Here is a 22,716-nt window from a genome sequence, read left to right as displayed (position 1 = left end):
AAACCTTCTGATTTGTTTCTTTCATTTCCGGATTTTAGCAAAAATATGGGCTTTAGATTTAATAAATAAATTGGTCATACCTATGACAAGGTATATCAATTTGACTTCACAAATTACGAAAACAAAGTAACACTTACAAATGAGCCTTCTTTTACACACGTTCAACTAAACACCATTCACATAGTCCCAATTCAATTCCTCAAAATTACATTCACGAAATAACATTTTCATTACAAATCGATTCACGATCTCAGAAATTTGATGATTGTCTGATTGTTTGTCCACACGGTATACAGACCCCTTGAAACATTGCATTTTCCCATATGATCATCATCTGTGAGCAACGTTAGACAAGCAAACGGTGTCTGAACGCTGGACAAAATTTGATGAGCGGTTGGATCACGCAGAAGGGCGAGCTGAGTGGAAACACGAGCGAAATTTTGAAATACTAGTAATTAACAGTTAGTTGATAAATTTGACAATTTGATAGGATCGGGACGAAACACATTGCATAGATATATACATATAATAAGCACAAACATTGCAATAACTCTCAATTTGACATATACCTGCCCATAGTGAAAGATAAAGATATACATAAAGCACAGAGAAATTCACCTTATTGGAGCTCCACCTCTGCCCCGGCCGGGGCTTGAACTAACGACCTCTGGAACCCATTCTCCTAGCAGTGAGCGGCCACCGCGCTTACCATTTCATTTACTTACGAAAAAAAATTCCTAATTTTTTATGCATAAATATAATATCACACATGTGTTGTGAGTTCTGTGTAACTGTGTTCACACGAGTGGGTGACAGTCTGGTACCTTTACAAAAGCAAGCAGGAATGCTTTTTACGGGCTGACAGCTTGTGTATTAAATCCAGGAAGGTGTTATGTTTGTTGTGCATTTCCAATGTTTACTATCAAGTGCTATTTAAACACAAGCAGGCATGTTCACGAAGGTGTACAAAGTGCATGTATGTCTTCGGATACGTCTTACAGTGTAGTCTCAAGTCTGTTTCTCGAAGCTCTCCTAAGTTTAGGAACCGACATAATTTTGTCCTAACTTTAGGACATCACTTACTTTAAAATTTCCTAAAACCATCCCTATGTTGTAAAATCACGTGTTTTTTTTTATATTAGGACTTTAAATGTTAGTTTTACGTAATTTAGTGCAATGAATGTATACATTAGATTATAAATACGTCATAAAATGATAATTTGAAATAAAAAAAAATTATGAATTAAGTCCCGTGGGTCTAGATACTTGGGGTGGGGGATTATAAGGGGGGGGGGGGGGGGGGTTCTGTCCTCAAGCACCTGTCGTTACATGCCGGTGTGTTCCCCGAACGGCTACTCGCCAATTAGGCAATTGGACAAATTATGGGACCCTCTGATGGGGCATAGTTATAGAGTATGTCTATATTAACCTGGATCACAGGGGCATCGTATCCGCTCTACACTCTATGACATATATATAATAATACACAAGGGAAGAATCGAAAGTAGGACACGATTTGTAAACAATGTCAAAAAACAACTTACTTCACAAAAGTTACGCAAGTCCTCGCACACAATGTTGCAAATGTTGTCAAAAAACACGTTCACACTCAAATATTCCTAATAAACTCGGTTAAAAGCGTTTTTATAACATTAAAACAGCTGTCTGCTGCAGAAACCTAATCTCTTCGCCCAAGAAAAGATAACTCTGTACTTTCGCCATCCGAAAACTCTCGGGACTCTCTATATGTTCAGTAATGATACATAGTAAAATTCATCGAAACATCGAAATAAATTTTATACATCTGCAGATCTGAACTTGCAGCACGGGTAGGGGTGAATTTTGAATGATGGACAATCTTATTTTAAATAAATAAGTAAAATTCAATTTAAAATGTCAAAATATATGTATATTTTTTTAAATAATGCATATCTGCTGTCACAATTTATATTTATGGTGTATATATTTGTGGTCTTAAAGATACATGTAATGATAGGAAATAAGAGAACAATGAATATTGTTCGACCTGCCACTGCAATTACTTTATACTGACCACTAGAGAAAGACCATTTGATTTAGAAGAAAAAGACTCGTATATTTTAAATTTAATTAAGGAATTATTTTGTAATTTTAGAATGAAAATTAATGATGATGAAAAAGGGTTGAAACAGTATTTAATTTTAGATATTTTTTCTTCTCTAAAATGAAAAACTACGTTGGTGTTGACATATAATTTTTTTAATTATTTTTTTGTATTCAACAATTAAAATACTCATAATAATTCATTTATTGTCTTTGCAACTTATTCCTTCAAAATTAATTGTCGTTGCCTAGAATTTCAGCATTGTTTTATTGTCAATATCAAATATTACTAGTATATTTACATTTCTACATGAAATGATAGGAAATAGCCAATGTTTGTTTTTAAACAATTGTATATCAAATTACGCTAGTTAAAGTACATGCCAAATATATCGGAACGAATGTTATTATGCTTACGGTAGTTACATATTTTATTAGGACAAAAATTTCCCCAGTTTACCGCCGAAATTTCTATCATTACTGAACATATATATAGAGAGAGAAAGTACAGAGTTATCTTTTCTTGGGCGAAGAGATTGGGTTTCTGCAGCAGACAGCGGTTTTAATGGGATAAAAACGCTTTTTACCGAGTTTATTAGGAATATTTGAGTGTGAACGTGTTTTTTGACAACATTTGCAACATTGTGTGGGGGGATTTGCGTAACTTTTGTCAAGTAAGTTGTTTTTTGACATTGTTTACAAATCGTGTCCTACTTTCGATTCTTCCCTTGTGTATTATTTATATATATGTCATAGAGTGTAGAGCGGATACGATGCCCCTGTGCCTGGATTGTACAAGAGCTGATTATTTATTATCACATTCATCATACGTTGGATTTATTTTATTTCACTGTAACAGGTTAAGAGGAATAGACATTTTCTTAAACTAAGGTATTCCTTTCCATGTTAAGTGCTTTAAGTGTAGTATACGATAAAAGATTGGATATTTGATTATTTAAACCACTCTAAACCAAAGAAATCCGATTAAAATTGTTTTACAGGTATTGTAGTGCACGTTTACATTGAATTAGTTTCGGTTTAACGTGGTCTTCGTACTGAAAGAAGATGGGGAATAAGATGGCGCAAATGCCCATTCGGTTTAGTAGTGAAATACAATTTTGAATTTATTTTCCCCCAATAAAATCTATTCAAATATATTATAATACAACTTTGCAAAAGCAAAATTTCCAACTATAGTCAGTTTTTAATATATTTAACAAAAAATAAGAAAAAAAAATATTGTCGGAAATTTTGGTGGTATCGAACCCGTAACATTAAAACCCTAGATATATAAGGTTAGCTTATTCCAGGGACTCACTGAGCCATTTCAGACACAACAAAGGCGGCTTTAGAAATATTATGTGTGACTTAGGCCACGAACTACCGGACTTGTATTATTTTTTCAAGACGTTCAATTGTTAGGATACAAAATGATATTTTTAATGTATAGTGGGTCATCTCTCCACGTTTTTGTTGATTGAAATTGGTTTGTTTTCCAATAGACCTTAATTAGATTATGAGAAAAATATGGAGCACAGACCCACTCTATGAAAGAAAATGCCTTGAAGTTCTAAAAAATGACAGTATTTGCAGGTTTTGATACGTGTACGCCTGTTTGAGTCAACATATTCCAAGTATTGAACATACCTACAGGTTAAAAATCAATGATTCGTTAAATATATATTGTTTCAAATGATTTTTAAAAAACCCATCAGATTTACTGATACTTTAATTTTTCAGTAGCCTGTCCGACCGCGTATGGGCATTTTACACGCCTTATCCACCCATCTTCTTAGACAAATTTCTAATACAAACATGTATACATGTATAGCCATAGATAATGAAAATACATTTTCCGTAATTGTTAGATGCGTTGCCTAGGAGGTCTTTTTGATTTTGTGGTCGCTGGATCGAATCCACCAAGTAGCAAATTATTTTTTTTACATGAAAATAATAGAGAGATTAAGAACGATGTATCTTATCTTCTGATTTTTTAAGAATTATCTTGACTGTTTAGTTCAGTCCGAGTATAAGCATACCCAATATAAACAGTATGCATGTACTCAATTTACACTTTGATCCATTGATTTTTTTTAACTTATCACGGTTCAAAATATCAATAAACATTATACACAGAGTTTCCCGACTTTGTGATAAATCAGTTGTTACAGTTACCATTATAAAACCAGTATCTAGGTTTCGAAAATCATATTGCGACGACAGCTAGGTACCTGAAGCTATTTTTAGTAACAGGTACTTTCCGTCAAACACAGGTGTAGGCGAAATAATGGGAGAAGGCGCTATACCTCTTTATTATTCAAATTAAACATTGATGTCTTTTACACATATTCTACTCAACATTTTACATACCCACTATCAATATAACACCTCAATCACAAAACTATGTACATTCTTCCCGTAAAATGAACTATAATTACTGTATGACGATATCTATTTTGACCATGATATAATATTTATATAAGGCAGCAATACCGCTATTTATGACCAGCTTAGCTTCCAATGCATGCCTGTAATAATGATGAATGTGTTTACAAAGAATATACATGTATTCGCATGCAAATTGTATAACATGTATAATATTTATACTTGTATGTTGTAAGTACATTTACATGGTTTACATGTTGGTTTTCATGCACGTGTCCCCTGGCTGCATGTTTCTTTTATCATTAGCTGCTCATTTATGATATTCAATGCACTTCTTTAGATTATTGAAAGTCAGTCAATCCATCAGTCTGTGAGAGAGAGAGAGAGAGAGAGAGAGAGAGAGAGAGAGAGAGAGAGAGAGAGAGAGAGAGATATCCTTTACAATAAGTTCCAACAAAGATTACAAAAATGAATATTTATTAAACGTATAAGAATTCATTACTTATTGTACAACTTGAAATTCCTTGCACAGACAATTATACAAATATTGTAAAAATGACTAAATGACATAAAAATCAATGATTAGACTATTTTGAATTTTTCGTAACATTAATGTCATTACATAATTGTAACAACTTATATATCATAAAATTTTATAATATACACATTTTATACCTATAATGAAAATAGGCACTTCAGATTGTAAAACTGAATACATTACATATTTCGGCTAACTTTATAAACATGTACATGTATAAGTGTAGTACACGTATTGATTCCTAAAAAAGAGACACATTATGTGCAGTCTCTTTCACTACATTGATAACTTGTACATGTATGCCATAGCTTTGTAAAGCAGCAAAGGGTAAAATACAGTTTCTTTGTTAAAAAGGAAAAGACTAAAGACATGTGCAAGATCACTTACATGTAAATAATTCAATCATATAAATCTTTTTATCAATTTCATAGATATATATCAATTTCATAGATATATATATATATATATCTATGATATCCTTGATATATATATATATACCGTATTTTCCCGACGATAAGTCGGTATTTTTTTTCTCTGAAGCAGAGCACTCGACTTATCGTCTTGATCGACTTTTCTAAGGCTTGAGGTCAGAAAATTGTGAAAAACAGTAGTAAAAATCTTGGTTTTAATCATCTTGAGCTGGCTGTGTTATTGAAAATTACGTTGTAGAATTCAATGTTCATATTTTATTATTATCATTTTCACTCATCTGTTAACACTAGAATACATATTAATAACAGTTATTGAACAATGGTGCATTGTTTTAAATCAATTAAGTTTTACCGTTCTGTTTTTATAAACACATTGTCACATGATTCTATATATCACTCTAGTGGGAAGATAATATGGCGCAGTAAAATTGAAACCAAACTTGGATAGAAAAAAATATCGCAGTAGGTCCGGGGAATGTTTTAAAGTTTTATTATTTTATTAGTAAAGAGTTGTTAGTGGAAAGTATAAATAAGAAATATTTTATGGTCAAAATCAATCTTAAAATACGTAATCGGCAATTATCAACTCTATTGTTTATACGGTAGACTGATCCCGGTTGTGTTAATAATCTTGCTAAGGCTGACATCTATACGGCAATTTCATTCCCCGTGTACATAAAGAGTACCGTTATAAGAGTGATTATAGTTCATTAATTCATTATTGTCCAATTCTTTGATTATTGTTAAATAAAATTTTTAGGAAACGTATGTATGTCGTATATCGTCATTATCAAGTCGTACAAATGATCGATCTATTCTAACAGTGTCTCTGTAAAATAATAGCGTGTAACTGTATTACTGGATACAAAGTAAACAAGTTTCTCAAATCATAGTAATTGCTAAGCTTTCTGCACTTGAGATCCCCCTTTGAAGTCCGACACGAGACAGGTGCATGCCTCTGACACCGGAAATTGTTAAACAAACATTGACCACGCGCCGAGTCAACAGGTGGCTGGTTACGTAATGGCGAATACACTGGCGATGGTCAGAGTGGATAATTATTTTAATGCATGGGAATAAAATATTTCTGTCAAAGTAAGTTTAGTTTTGCATAACACGCGATATCGGGAATTGTTTACAATGCAAGCGACTTTGTAGATGTTGTCGGTATTTGAAAATATGATGCATAAGTATAAAAAGTAATTGTTTAAATGTTAATCATTAACAAGAATTGGTAGCAATATCGGGGACATTGTGGAATCATACACTGATAAAGTTACTGCAGTTTTATACACCATTTTGAAGCGATAAGTTCGACGTGTCGTCTGAATAGACGTATCGTAGGATTTTGTTAAAATTTTGGCTAAAAATGAGCAATTCGACGAGTCGTCCGCATCGACGAGTCGTCGGGAAAATACGGTATATATATATATATATATATATATATATATATATATATATATATATATATATATATATATATATAATTATATATATATAAATATATATTTATTTATCAAGAATCTTTATAAAATATTTAGTTTGCTATGATCTATTTTAAGATACATGTATACAAATTTTAATTTCAATAGACGTGTTTATTTGAAGAAAAAAAACCCCAAAAATGCATGTACGGTACGTACAAGCCCTGAACAAGAAAAGAAAGTCATACTTTTTAGTGGCATAATCACCAAGACCAAAACTATCTTATATACTTGAGTTCAAGTATGATTCTGCATGCAATATTGAATTCAATAAACTATACAAAATACAATTAATTGAAATAATAAGATTTATGTGCTTTGAATCTAAAATCAACTGATAAATGCCAAAGTTCAATTTCATAATAATTGTTACACTGGATTGCAATTAGAAGTTTGACAAAGCATTTTCATTTTCAATTGTACTGTATTCATTTTGATCATATTACATAAATGTACATATGCAGATAAGTACACTAAATCATAACAAGAAGAAACTCATATATACATTCAAGCAAAGCAAATAAATGTTGCAATTTAAATGATGTAAAATTAATGAAAACATTTAGGCCTTCAGTTCAAGTCTTGTATTGTTTCCTTTTTTGTGATGTTATCATATTTCTAACAGCATGCTTTATCTTGGACCAGTCATGTTTTGAAAGTATTGGTTCTTTGGCAATTGCATTTAAACAGGCTAATCGACCAGGTGTTTGTCCAGATTTGAAATATTCAGAAAACTGGCGCTCAATGGCATTCTTCTCACTACTTAACCAATGATGCCGTCCTCCATTGCTGCTAGTACCTTAAATATGAAATCAAAGTATGAGTATTTCAAAGACAAAATTTCATATTTAATATGTCTGTCCATCTGTCTGTCTGTAATGTGTTGTAACAGAAAAAGAAGAAATATGACGGTCCAGACCAGGATTCAAACCCATGACACCTGAATCTATTCAACTGAAACATCTATCCACAGGCATTCAAATTCTAGTCTGGTCTGTCATCTCTTTTTCTGTTACATTTGAACAGGACTGACTGTCACATTCCATCCCCTATAAATTGATCTTCACTCTAGAAGATAAACCTAGGTTATTTCTCTGGTAAGAGTTCACCTGTCAGTTCCAGGGGTTGGTCACGGCATCAAATGTAAATGAAAATATAACAGACCAGACCAGGCTTTGAACCAGGGACCCCTGAATCTCTAGTTAGGCGCTCAGCCAAACTGAGCTATCTGGCCACCAGCAAACAAACCAGTCTGACAGTCATAATGTTATGTAATAGATGCATATCAACAAAACGGTCTAATATTTTGGAAATGGTTCTCCAAAACCATGTAAAGTTATGTGTAATTAAGACAATTGATAAATGAAGATAAAAAATTGATATTTCTCAAAATTTACCTTTCTTTTGAGTGCCTTTTCTCTTTTTTAATGATATACAAGGGTCAGAGAATTCATAAACATCTTCATCCAACTCTTCATCCTCCATTTCAACATCATCATCATCATCATCATCATCAGACTTGTACTCGTCATCTTCTTGGATATCAACTTCAGCTACAAATTTTGACAATATGTATATTGATAAATTTTTGTCACTAGTAGAGAACTGTTTTTGTCTCTCATTACACTAATTGTTTTATTACTAACAGAGGTGTATATATTAGTGATGTCACAAGTAGTCCTGTACTCGACTATCACTTAGACATACAGATGATGGACTAAATTTTTCTTAGTCGATTACTTGTTTATAAGTAAAATCATGATGCCAAACATCTGAAACCAATGTCATAAAGCAAGGTTGTGTTCAATTTTCAAAGTGTAGAGCAGGAAAATGAAAATACAAGTGCATTTGATTAGTCTGTGTTACCATTTTATTTTCTAACGCTGTCATTTTGATATAATTTACTAGTAAATAGTGGCGATTATATATCCTGAGTTGGCAAATTAAATGGATAATGTGCATGCATGTATTCAAGAGATTTACATGTGTATTTCTTCTGATGTAATCAATTTAGTTCATTACAGAAATAAATTTATGTTTGTTCAAGTTTACATTTTAAAAAATCAAAAAGTACTTGACTATTGCTCGACCAAAGACCCAAATTAATCGGGTAAGCTCTCTGAGTAAAATTGACATCCCTGGTATATCTGTATTTGTGAACACATGAAATTATTACCTGCATTATCAAACTCGATCTCATCGAAATCCTTGTTTTTGTACTTGGCAATCTCACCAGTGTTGATTAAGTGTAGAACTTTGGCAACTTTGGCCAACTCAAGTGTAGAGTCTGGTAAACGATAAAATTCTCTATGGATTCTTATGTCGTGTCCCATGAATTTTGCAAGAATATCTTGGTTGGATTCGCTGAGTTCCAACACCTGACACATTGTTGCCAGGTGTTTTCTCAATTTGGTGGAAGTCAAGAGCTTGGGACATTTAGCACCACAGTTTACTGAACATTTTCTTAAACAGTCTGATCCTCTAATCGGTTTTGAATTTCTAGGTTTAATGAAAATGAACTCAGAGTCTATTTTCAAAGCCTTTCTAGCTTTCAGTAGAATTGTCACTAAATCTTTCAAAGTGCTTGTGAGAAGAATTGGTACTTTTGATCCTCTTTTTCCCTTGATTTCAATTCTTGTGTGGCTCTTTACATAGCTCATTTTCGAATTTGGACAAAGATTTTTCAATCTCCTTGTTCAAGGGTTTGTTGGTCAGTCCTTCGTTGTACTGGTTGATTGTTATACGAGCAGCCTCACCGCTTCTCTTTCTGTTAAATAATATGATCTGAGCCAAACAGACTTCCGCGAGCTCCGAGTATTTGGTTTCATCGACTCCATTCTTCAAACTTTCTTTCAGGGATGCAGCACTTGTACAGAGGTAGCTATTTAAAAGAACTACATCCTCTGCCAAAGGAACTAGTAGTGGCTTGTTAAATTTTTCATCATGCAGAGTTGCTAAGGCATGGGCAGATATTCTTTCTTCCCAGTCACTCTGATATAAAGTCAGAAAATTGTCCGCAATTTTTCTGTCAGCATCATTCTCTTCTATTATGGCGTTTGTCTTTAAGATCTTGGCACATTTACTTAAGCTATGACCTAGCTTTAAAGGAAGTGAGGGAGTCTTGTAGGTATTTTTTTTTTCATCAAGGCCAGCTAAAGTTTTTATACCATGAATAAGGGTGTCCCAATTGATTGGATTAATTGCAGTCCTTATTGATGTTATTTCTGTTTGATCTGACTTCAACTGAATAAGCAGCCTCCTCAATTCTCTCAGTCTTTGGGAAATGTACTGGTGTTGATGGAGATTGGCTCCATTTTTCTCATATAGCCTTTCTGCAAACTGCAGAACTAGAGGGTCCTTTTGGATTTCAAGTTTTACAGCATCATCTCTCATTTTGATGAAAATGTTCTCATAGAATCCTTTGCTAGTTCCGACAATTGGTAGGAGAAGTTTTCCCATCTGAATTGGGTTTGCTTTACTTCTTTTTTCACTACTCTTCAGTTCACAGTTTTTTTGGTATTTCCATGGGTCTGTTTTCTTGTAGGAACCTAAACAGAATTCGCAGGGTGCATAAGATGAAAAACAATTCTCTGGTTCTGGATTGTTTGTTGTATTTCTTGGCCTGTATTTTGGTACTTTCTCTCCATTACCATTCTTCATAACATCATAGTTGTGCTTGTAGTTTCCTTTATTAACAATCTCTTTCCACAATGTTTTCCTTTCCTTGCTCTTTTTTGGAAATGATAGAATTTTAGCTATTTCCATTTCTTTGTTATGCACTTGAATCAAATGTCTAGAAATTCTACTATATGGTTTCTCGCAATAATAACAAATATTTTGTTTTGCACTACGCCCTTTTGTTGTTTGTCTAGCCATCTGAAGCAAAATTTTGTTGTTACATGTAACACCAATGTTGGGAACGACGACTTCATTTTCAAAATCATCATCATTGTCATCATCTTCTTCACTGGTTCCAGGGATCCAATCCTGTGCAATGTCCTGTTTGTTCTTTTCACGCATTCCAACAACAAATGCTCCAACTAAATCTTCAGTTTCTGTTATATCATTATCTTCATTGTTTTTTCCATCATCATCTTCATCGCTTTTCCCTGGAATCCAGCCTGGGTCTTCCGTATTCTCATCACTGTCATCATAAGCATAGGCACCATCCTCTTCATAACACTGCATTTCTTCACTATCCTCTCCAATGTCACCATCATCTTTCTTGGGAATCCAGGCAGAGTTTTCATTATTTGGTGTGTCTTCATTAGCCCTTTTTTCAACATCACCTGCAGCTACAAAATCAAATCCATTCATTTTATTTTCAATTTATTTTCCTGCTTATGTCTCATCAGATATTCTGTCTCAATAATTATACTGCTTGATGGTATTTTCAGATGTCTAACTTATTTTAATCACCGTTAACTAAATAATATAAATACTGTAGATGCAGAAATATTCGTTGGGGATTTAATTTTGTTATTATCGTTGGTACAGTACCGATCAGACCCAACCTAACACCATAGTAAACCCCAACTAAATCCCGGGGTTACACTGGCTCTGCTTTGGGTATTGGGAATTGCTCTTGGGGTCAACTGCGTGCACTGAAGTGTGAAGCAGAATGGTCATTTATCGTACTACCTTTAATTCCTGCCCCATGTTTATTCTGAATACACAGTTAGCTTCAGCTTCAGGGGTATACTTCTGATCGGATTTTACTCTCTGTGTCCACTCTGGGTTTACTTTAGGTTTTAGGACAGACCCTTATATAACCCGAATTGATTTTTCAAAGATGAAAGACGATGATGCAATGTTGTGTTATGCGGTTATTGTGACCTTGAGCAATACAATTTAGTATGTCATTTCTTATATAAATTTAACTGTTTTGATGTAAAGTTTCACTGAAATAAACCTTGAAATAATTTTTTAGCTCTAAATAATTTTTCTTAGAGCTTATTTTCTTGATTAAATAGAAATACTGATCAGAAGAATTGAATAATCAAGTTTGTTGACATACACAAAGTTGGGAATGCTCGTTAGTTTGAATTGACTCGAATGAGGAACAGTTGTTGATGTTTTATAAAACAAACACTAGGCCTAGCCTAATGATAGCCCAATAGAAATAGTGAATAAGGATGCTTACTGCTGGTGGAATAAAAGTCTAGTAAACATTATTTCGGTAAGTTCTTGTATATGAACACAACCTTCTTTGCGTCGTTAGGATGAACTCCTTGATAGTTAACATAATTTGCAGTTTTATAAACTACACAAAGCAAATTGAAAGTTGGAAAGGGGCTAAACTTATAAATAAAATCTTGACAAACAAGAAAAAAGGGTCTTTTGGTTACGGTTATGTATAACTTTGCAAAGAAGTGGGGGGAGGGTGCTAAGCTCCCCCCTCCCCGGTTCCGACGTCTGTGCTGTAAATTTTTGACAAAATCCGTTTTATATCAATTTTTGTAGTAGATATAGTTATTTTGAAAGTATTAGCAAAATCTTCTAACTTCAAGATGGGTCTCTGAAGCGTTGAAGCGAGGGGCTGTGTCAAAAATAGTTCGGACCGGAAGTATTTTATAAAGCATCACCCGTTTGAAATAGCAGAGGTTTATCACATGGGTAATATACACCACACGTATGAAATAAAAAGAATTTACAGTACTTGAGAGACTATGATATGACGAAATAAATGCCAACAAAATTCTATTTGGTTCATAAAAATAACAAAATTTTAACCCAACAAATTTATTTGCTTCTACAGTACAACTAGTATTTTACTGTTTACAATCAATGTATAAAAATCAACAGTTTGTTGTTTTGTTTATTTTGATAATCTCTCTCATCTGGATAATCAGAGAACTCACATTGTATATATCTTGTATCATATCTTACGAAATATTTCATACAATAGTGCATTATATGATACAAGACAATACTGAATCATAGGATACAATACAATATCATATTATACAATACAATATCATACTTTACAAAACAAATAAGTTCTTGTATTTACTATGCTCATATGTTTATGATGTGGTCAAAGATTTTCCTAATTCAATGTCATTAAGGTGAACTTATATACAACATACCTAAATAGTCTGATGGGGAGTGAAGCTTCTGCTCAGCTATACAATCCATCAGCCAAGACAATGTTGTCGTTGAAATACCATAGATTTGTTTACAACCTGAATTTAAAGGAAATGATTAGTGAACTACAGACCCAAATCTGTAACGAATATCACAATGATTGACAAGGAAAATATGTAGCTGTACCAAATCTTGTATTTTAAAAGGTGTACTACTTACAGCAAAAGTACTTAAAATCTAGCTCAGAAACATCCTCCATTGTTTCCTCCGATGTTAACATGACAGCATTTGACAAGTTTGGGCTTAATGAATTCAATAATTGTCCTCCACTACAGTAAATGAGGTCCTCAACTTCCTCTGTAAAAGAACAATAGCTGCATAAATGTTGTAAAGTCAATTTGTATATCTTGAGGTGGCTTTATATACCTAGAGCTATTTTTTTTTCAAATCAATTAACTGAATACTTCTTGATTATGAACAATTGTATGATACTTGAACTCTGTATAATTGGTTAAATGGCCCAATATTTGAAATACATGAGTGTTTAATATGCATTCTGTGATCAGCATCAATGTACTTCATGTATAGAGCCATCAAGTACTTGGGATGAATTACTTTGCAACAAATGTCAAACAACAGATTATTTGCGAAAGTAAGTGCCAACTTAGTGAGTCACATGTCTCTCAACCTTGCTTTTTTAGTCCCAGATAATATCATGAAGCTAAATGACAGAGGGTCAGCAATATCTGGTCATTAACAAATTACCTATTCTAGTATCAATACATTTATCTAGGGGTAAGTTACTCTAACATCGTACTCAGTAAAACATGTTTATAGCAAAGTGCAATGGACAACCAAAAAATGTAATTTGTTATGACCTTTGCAATTCTAATGAGTTTAAGAATTAATGAAAATCAAACTTGATTCATCATAAGCATTCATTTGCTGAAAGCATATAATTATCCACATATGCATTTGTAATAACTTTGATGTTGGACCTGCTCCAAACACCTATAACCAAGCTCGAACGCTGATGCCAGTGGTAAAGCATAAGTAAGCTTCCCCCGATTTCATCTTAATAAACAAATAAAATCTTATATCGTAGTATTACCTACCCCTGGATATTTTTGATCTTTCATTAAATCCATGTAGATATATGGACATTGCCTGCAAAACTCCTGTTGCTGCCTCTGATGCTGACATTGGATTCCTTGGTCCAATAGCTTCTTCTCCAGAAACTGTATCTCCTCGAATCACATATTTCTCCTAAAATTAGTATAAAGAAAAATCTGAAATCAAAATATTTAACTTCAAAGGGGTGCCAGATATATAAAATCAGAGAATGAGTGTTGATTATCTTTTATCATACCTCAGGCAGCAAAAATCCTGCTTCTAACGACTTGTACAACCATTCACTACTCAATACCCAACATCCATGTGCAATGCCTTGAATATATTTCATTGTTCGATCACAGATAAAGTTTTTGCTATCTGAAAAAGAAATATGGAAAGATACAAAAAACTTTTCCATAAAAAGGGAAACAGAATATTATTTTTTCGTAAAAAAGGAAAATAAAATATTTTCTGTTACATAAAAATGATTAATTGCTCCAATTTTGATTTAGAACCCTCAGTGATACCTGTTATCATGACAACATGAGTAATGGTCTTGCTGAATTTCATATGACGTTTTGCCACTTCCTTGAAAAATCGGAAAAACTTGCAAATTTCTCTCTGCAAAAGGAGAGCACAATGTCATTAAACAATTTTACTTTCTTTCCTTCTTTTTTTTTTTTTGAAATGTGCATACTAATCTTGGTTTAAAAAAAATAAATTGAGAGGCCCAGGGGCCACATAGCTCACAGAGCAACAATTGTCTCTGGAATACATGTACATGTAGGTGAGCTAAATGACAAGCTAAATAATTTATACATTACATTACACATAACTTACAATAAGGCTTGGAGTAATGCTAAATCTAATGGTAATGCAATGCATTGCATGTTTTTGAAGTAATGCTAGTAATGTGTAATGCCAAAATTTTAACATTTAGTTACAAGATATAGTATTATCATGCATTACTTTCCCAAATCTAGTGTAATGCTGATATTGAAAGGCATTTCTTTCCATCACTATGCTTATTTATTTTTAACTATGAAAAATGTGTGTCAACAACAAAAATGTCCTCAGGATAATCTAAGTATCAAAACACTCTATTGTTTTAAAAAGTGCTAAAAACCCCCATCCCATTCTGCTGGCTGTGTTAAAGAGTATAAAAGACAGAAATGCACCTTTAAAAGCAAAAATGAATGCATTGTTCAACCATAATCTCTGGAAGCTTGAAAATCACTTCCAACATTAAATCCAATCTCTCTCTCTCTCTCTCTCTCTCTCTCTCTCTCTCTCTCTCTCTCTCTCTCTCAATAAGTTACTGTCGTTTTATACTTTACAGTCTAAAATGTAAAGCTACTTTAGCATATCAATGTTACTTGTTTCTATGGGAAAATGTATGTATGCATGCATGTTTCCATATTGAATACACACTTAGTTTTGTGATCTATGTGTTCTTTTGATAGTGTGTATGTGAAGTGTTCAGTTGAATGTGTGTAAAATGTGTGCATGCATAATTGGAAATTCATTAATTACATGTTTGCCTGATATCTACAAATGATACATGTAAGTACATGCATATGTATTTAAACTAGAAATCCTGATTAATTTTAAATATTCATTATTAAATTAAATGGTAATGTTGAAAGAAATATCTCTCTTTCTCTCTCAATATATTGGTGTTGTAAATTTAGTACAGAGTTTGGACCAATAGAAAATACAAGATTCAAGTATTTGTTCATTTTCTGCATGAACACTTCATATATCCTATAACTATAAAGAGAAAGACTGTCAAGCAGAGTATCTTTCAGTCTTAGCTTCCATTGCTCTTGTTGCTAGCGCTCTCGAGCGCAAGCAACTACGTTAGTCCTTTTCACTGGAATACGCATGCTCGACTCCATAGTAGGGGATTCTGGGAATACTGTACTACTGTAGATAAACTGTACCATTTGAATTTCGTTTTATCATCGTCAAGTGAAGTTTTGTGTTTCATCGTTAATGTCAAAAAGTAACAGTAGCTTCGGTCTTATAATGCAAAGTTATTTTCAATATCATAATAAATAACATGTACTAGCTAGCCTTATCTTAAATTCATTCAAGCTCGGAAGACAACTTCAGATATGTTTTCCAAGCTTGCCAGAAAGGCCCGAGAAGATACGATTGCTACAAAACAGGAGTACCAATGGTATCTGAAAATTTTCACCTCGAAATTGAAATTACAGTAGATACATAATGATTAAGGCACAGCCAATGAGCTATGCCATTGCCGATGTGTAGCCCACCCCCTCCAGCACAATTCCAGTACACCAGTGTGCCTTTCTATCGTTAATTAATCGATTCAGAAATTTAAACCAATGTTTTAGAAATCTACATCTGTGTTTTATGATTGCTACAGCGCTAGCTCACCAATCTTTTTTAAAAGATAAACTTGTTGAAGTTTATTTAATAAATAGCTGTGGGAGGTTTTTCAAACCTCACAGGATGCAGTTAAAAGTAGAACCTTTGAAACTTCAATGATCATTAAGTACAACAGCAATCTTGTTTAAGTCATTAAATTTGAACCTGATAGTGAACATGAACCTGTAAATATGTTTAAGTGTGTTTTATATTTGAAATATTTGAAAAACTCTTTAATTATTGTATAGTAGGAATTTAGCTCGAGGAGTTAATTTTCTTCGTGGAACCATAGCAATTATTTCCTTTGAAACATAAATTTGTCCTATATACGAGTACAAACAAAAGAAAACAAAGCATGTATATACTTCCTTTAAACAATGATGTTGGCCTATGTGTTTTCCCCTTAGGACAATTTTTAGTTTGCAAGCGTGTTATCCTATTTAAATTAAACATGCAAATGTAAGGGGATCGTGAATGACAAACATAATACGTACACTTACTACACGAATATATTTCAAATTAACCACTGTTATGCATATACAAAATCCAGATGGATATGTTATTAAGCAAACAATAATGGCCACCTAATTTCATGCGGATGTGCGAAATGAGGCCGGTTTCACTCTTCCTTCACCAATATTCATGAAATGGCATTGCTTTTCTGCCAGAAAATAAACAATTAAATTCTTTATCTTTGTAACAAGATGGAATTCACCATTGTAATTTTCAGAATATAGGTAACTTTTATAAGTAAACAAACACATGCATTTTCACTGTCATCCAAAACTGACAAAAATTATAGCATGTATAGCTTTATGTGGTCTATCATAATAGCCAACTGTAGCTATAGCTTAAATTATTAGTAAGCTGGAAAAACTGCATGATCCACCAACAGACTTTGAATTAGCAGACATGTTTTCATTTTGGGGTCTTTTCCTCAACTTATGGATTTGACTAAATCTAATAAGGCATACATAAGACAATTCATTCTTTTATGACTTCTTTAAATACAATTATCAAATTATCCACAAGAATTGTGCAAAACCTTTTCTTATTATGCACATTGTTCAAACTTCCTATTACATAAACTTTTAAAAAGAACTGCAGTAATCAAACATGACACTTTACAGGTACCCAAGCCACGTGCGGTAATACGCGACTAAATTCTGTCTGCCCAGTACTATTGGTAAATTTCAAAGCAATTTGACGGCTCAGAGTGTTTATACAAACTACTCATGAGTATCTGGCATGTGAAAAGGTGTGAAACTCAATTGATTATGCAAATTAATAATTTATTTTGTTGTTGTCTGGTTTAGATCTGCAAACATTATTACTTTTAAGCATTTTGATTATTAACACATGAATTACAATGACTTTTCGAAAATTTCTTCATTTTTGGGGGGTGCATATTATACACGGGAGAAGCATGCAGTCATTTCAGCATTTGAACCCAACTTTGGGGTGCGTATTATATGTTGGTGCATATCATACTTGAGACTTTAAGGTAAATAGATCAACTGACATTTTCAGAAAATCTTCAAATGCATAAAACATATCCTAATCTACTGCAAAATTTCAAAAAAACTTTTATTAAATGATTTTTTAAGAAATTTACCTTTTCTGCCAGAGTGGACTTGCCCGACACTATTATATGAATGTCATCAAGCTGACTACCAGTAGTTCCATTGTCTTCTTCTGCTATGCAAGAACAAGGGCCTTGAATTAAAATTTAGTACTTTATAATCAATGGTGGGGTGATTTACCTTTAATTTCAGTTGATTCATATAACATATTACATGTAATAGGTCTTCCACCAATCCTCTTCACCATATTAACGTGAAAAAAGGACAAAATGTCTTATATGGTTAACAGAAGTACATGTATCACAAGAGTTTTATAAATAAACTAATATTGTACATACCAGCAACTTGTCCACAGGAAGAGCTATTGAGGAATGGTGGGTCAATGCAAGAGGTGTCTTCCACCTGAATATCCTCTTTACCTTTATTGAAAAGAAAAAAGGACAAAATGTCTTATATGGTTATCCGAAGTACATGCATCACAAGAGTTTTATTAATAAATTAATATATTGTACATACCAGCAACTTGTCCACAGGAAGCGCTATTGAGGAATGGTGGGTCGATTCGAGAAGTGTCTTCCACCTGAGTATCCTCTTCAGCTTTATTGAAGAGAAATAAGAACAAAATGTCTTAAATATTAAACGGATGTACATGAATCATAAGAGTTTTATTAATAAACTAATATATTGTACATACCAGCAACTTGTCCACAGGAAGCGCTATTGAGGAATGGTGGGTCATTGCAAGAAGTGTCTTCCACCTGAATATCCTCTTTATCTTTATTGAAAAGAAAAAAAGACAAATTTAATGACTAATATGGTTAACAGAAGTACATGTATCACAAGAGTTTAATTGATAAACTGATATTGTACATACCAGCAACTTGTCCACAGGAAGCGCTATTGAGGAATGGTGGGTCAATGCAAGAAGTGTCTTCCATCTGAATATCATCGTCAGCTTTATTGAAGAGAAAAAAGGACAAAGTGTCTTATATGGTTTACAGATTGAAATACATGTATCACAAGAGTTTTATTGATTAACTGATACTGTACATACCAGCAACTTGTCCACCGGAAGTGCTATTGAGGAACGGTGGGTCAATGCGAGAAGTGTCTTCCAACTGAGTATCCTCTCCATCTTTATTGACGAGAAAAAAAGGACAAAATGTGTAATATGGTTTACAGAAGAACATGTAGCACAAGAGTTTTATTGATAAACTAGTATTGTACATACCAGCAACTTGTCCACAGGAAGCGCTATTGAGGAATGATGGGTCGATTCGAGAAGTGTCCTCCATCTCAATATCATCTTCAGCTTTATTGAAGAGAAAAAAGGACATAATGTCTTATATGGTTAACAGAAGTGCATGTATCACAAGAGTTTTATAAATAAACTAATATTGTACATACCAGCAACTTGTCCACAGGAAGAGCTATTGAGGAATGGTGGGTCAATGCGAGAGGTGTCTTCCACCTGAATATCCTCTTTACCTTTATTGAAAAGAAAAAAGGACAAAGTGTCTTATATGGTTAACAGAAGTACATGTATCACAAGAGTTTTATCGATAAACTGATAATGTACATACCAGCAACTTGTCCACAGGAAGCGCTATTGAGGAATGGTGGGTCAATTCGAGAAGTGTCTTCCATCTCAATATCATCTTCAGCTTTATTGAAGAGAAAAAAGGACAAAGTGTCTTATATGGTTAACAGAAGTACATGTATCACAAGAGTTTTATTGATAAACTAGTATTGTACATACCAGCAACTTGTCCACGGGAAGAGCTATTGAGGAATGGTGGGTCAATGCAAGAAGTGCCTTCCTACTACGTATCATCTTCATCTTTATTGAAGAGAAAAAAAACCAAAATGTCTTATATGGTTAACAGAAGTACATGTATCACAAGAGTTTTATTAATAAATTAATATATTGTACATACCAGCAACTTGTCCACAGAAAGCGCTTTTGAGGAATGGTGGGTCGATTTGAGAAGTGTCTTCCATCAGAATATCATCTTCAGCTTTATTGAAGAGAAAAAAAGACATAATGACTTATATGGTTAACAGATATACATGCATCACAAGAGTTTTATAAATAAGGCCTAACAAAAAAATAAGTTTGTTTCCGCTTTCCCGACCGAGCCTACCTTAAACCCGCCGACCCAAATTTTTTTTCTCGATTTTTTTTCGTAAATTTCCGTTTATATCCGTTTTTTGTTAAAATTTCGTTTTTATCCGATTTAAAAATTTAATGTGTCCTGTAAATCTAAGTCGTAAAAACGCTTATAGAACTTAATTAGATGTCATCAGTGTTTTGTAGATGTTTGTTATTTACAAATGGCAGCACATGTTGTTCCAGTTGAGCTCGAGAAATGTAAGATTCAGGGTGAAAGTAAATATTGTAATTTCTTGCACAGACAAAATTAAACAATGACAACAAAAACTTGGTTTTTTTTTTATCTTACCCAGTTTAATAAATAAATGGTTTAATATGCACAACTGAACAGATGGAGAGAGAGAGAAAAAAAAAGCCGACCTACTGACCCTAATTTTTTTCAGCCTGAAAGCGGAAACTAACCTATTTTTTTCCTAGGCCTAAACTAATATCGTACATACCAGCAACTTGTCCACCGGAAGCGCTATTGAGGAACGGTGGGTCAATTCGAGAAGTGTCTTCCATCTGAATATCATCTTCAGCTTTATTGATGAGAAAAAAGGACAAAATGTCTTATATGGTTAACAGAAGTACATGTATCACAAGAGTTTTATTGATAAACTGATATTGTACATACCAGCAACTTTTCCACAGGAAGCGCTATTGAGGAATGGTGGGTCAATGCGAGAAGTGTCTTCCACCTGAATATCCTCTTTACCTTTTTGTTGTAAAAAAAAATATAAACTAAATGCCTGGGCTTTTTATCTTTACAATGATCAAAACCAAAATAGTTTTCTTTAAGCATAGAGTTTGTTATGATATATTTGATCTTGCTTGGGACATTCCAGTTTATAGACAGACAAACAAAATGAATCTGTTTTACTTATATTTATAACAAGTGCAGTGAGGCTTAATGGTAAAAAATTGTATATAAGAACCAGTGAGAAAAGAAACTTTAAATGGACGTTTTAATTTTTATTGCTTCTTTGGGAACAACTAATTCTTTTCAAGAAGTTGATTTGACCATCAAATATATGTATCAATTGATGTTTTCAATGAATATTGCCATGTGCTTTTTCTGGACTCAAGAAATTGAAAGAAAACTAAAAACTTTTAAAACAAACAAATCGATACATATTTAAGCACTACAGGGTTAATTTAATTTGTCTAAAAATCTTTGATAACTCACCAATACTGATTACATTACAATTGAAAGAAGTTACCAATATTTTTTTCTAACCTTAAAGGTAAAATATCAACTACTGTACACAAAGTAACAACAATTTTTAAAAAAAAACACATCTTGATAAAGTTCAAGAATGGCAACAAAAAGAAGTATGTGTATTAACAACCTGAAATTGACTTTTATGCAACCAAGATAAACCAATTATTTGAAATGTTATTTTACTTACCAGAACTTTTGCCCATCTATACAAGAAGTTCATTTTAGAAATATATATCTTTGAAAGATGTTGACATGAAATAGCCAAATTGTGTATGTGAAACTTAAAAACTTACCAAAGTCAAATTGGAATTCCATGGGTAAGATTTTAACCCATAATCGTACAACAGTTCTTCTCCTTGCTGGATGTCTCTATAAAATAATTGAAATGATATTTAATTATCTACACATGAAAATATGCAACCCCCCCCCCTCTCTCTCACTCTCTCTATCTCAAATACCTTGTAGCAAAAAGACAAAGACAATCCCCACAGAGTTTCATTTTGCAGTTTATCTCTTTTTTAGTCCCATGATTGATGAGTCTACATAATCTTCCATCGTCTTTTGTTGCATCAATGCTAAAACAATTATATAAATATTAATGTTGCATCATAGATTAAATTGTATTATAATAATTATTATTAAACAACACTTGGGCTTAAGCTTTTTAAAAAACTAAAGTACCTGTCTACCTGACACATCTTACCATAAATCTCTGTAAAAATATCGGTATCCTGATGATTTTTTTCTCTCTCTTCTCTCGCCCTCTTTTTTGGATATAATTTGTCCTGAATACACTAGTAAAAAGTCTCCCCTTTGTCTGGGAATAGTACTCCTAACTCCTCTTCCTATATGAATGTTTATCATAATATTCATTTTACTACAGCTCAACATACATGTACATATATAGAATTTTTTTTTATCATGGTATTTAAGAACACTTGCAATCATGCGTGACAAGAACATATGGAGCATAGTTTTAGCAGATTGACAGCTAGAAACTCCATGGGCACATTCATCTTGATTTCTTGCTTCATTTAGAAAATACTCAGTCATAGAGATATATAGTCAACTGAGTTAATATGCAATAATCTGAATCACAAAATCATAAAATAACTGCTATTTAGTGTAAGTAAAAGTCAAGATGAAACATACAGTATATATGTCTAAATTTTATCAGCATATATCTTCATCGCATTCTAAGAAATCGAATAATTCTAACCTTTGTTTTCAAACACATCAATT

The 22,716-nt window shown here is 33.0% G+C and overlaps 1 protein-coding gene across 16 annotated transcripts; it reads right to left on the bottom strand.

Annotated features, from left to right (window-relative positions):
- Positions 1 to 6,955: 6,955 nt before the first annotated feature.
- LOC105333816 (uncharacterized) lies at positions 6,956 to 22,317 on the bottom strand. Of its 16 annotated transcripts, XM_066065120.1 has the most exons (21): positions 22,178 to 22,317; positions 21,768 to 21,843; positions 20,887 to 20,967; positions 20,711 to 20,791; positions 20,035 to 20,115; positions 19,857 to 19,937; positions 19,681 to 19,761; positions 19,505 to 19,585; positions 19,329 to 19,409; positions 19,152 to 19,232; positions 18,972 to 19,052; positions 18,436 to 18,516; positions 18,130 to 18,230; positions 14,648 to 14,741; positions 14,377 to 14,498; positions 14,123 to 14,273; positions 13,227 to 13,364; positions 13,010 to 13,105; positions 9,097 to 11,215; positions 8,318 to 8,473; positions 6,956 to 7,719 (listed from the first exon to the last, which is right to left on the bottom strand). In XM_066065120.1, the coding sequence occupies exons 7-19, from the start codon at positions 19,742 to 19,744 to the stop codon at positions 9,549 to 9,551; spliced, it is 2,838 nt and encodes a 945-aa protein (XP_065921192.1). In that variant the 5' UTR covers positions 19,745 to 19,761; positions 19,857 to 19,937; positions 20,035 to 20,115; positions 20,711 to 20,791; positions 20,887 to 20,967; positions 21,768 to 21,843; positions 22,178 to 22,317; the 3' UTR covers positions 6,956 to 7,719; positions 8,318 to 8,473; positions 9,097 to 9,548. The 16 variants fall into 16 exon arrangements, with proteins under 16 accessions (XP_065921192.1, XP_065921193.1, XP_065921196.1 ...); XM_066065121.1 differs by lacking the exon at positions 20,711 to 20,791; XM_066065124.1 differs by lacking the exons at positions 19,329 to 19,409; positions 19,505 to 19,585.
- Positions 22,318 to 22,716: the final 399 nt, after the last annotated feature.

This window comes from Magallana gigas, chromosome 7, assembly GCF_963853765.1.
Source record: "Magallana gigas chromosome 7, xbMagGiga1.1, whole genome shotgun sequence".
In the NCBI taxonomy this organism is placed as follows: Eukaryota; Metazoa; Mollusca; class Bivalvia; order Ostreida; family Ostreidae; genus Magallana; species Magallana gigas.
The sequence above is the reverse complement of the archived record's forward strand: the minus strand, read 5'-3'. Positions and strand labels throughout refer to the sequence as shown.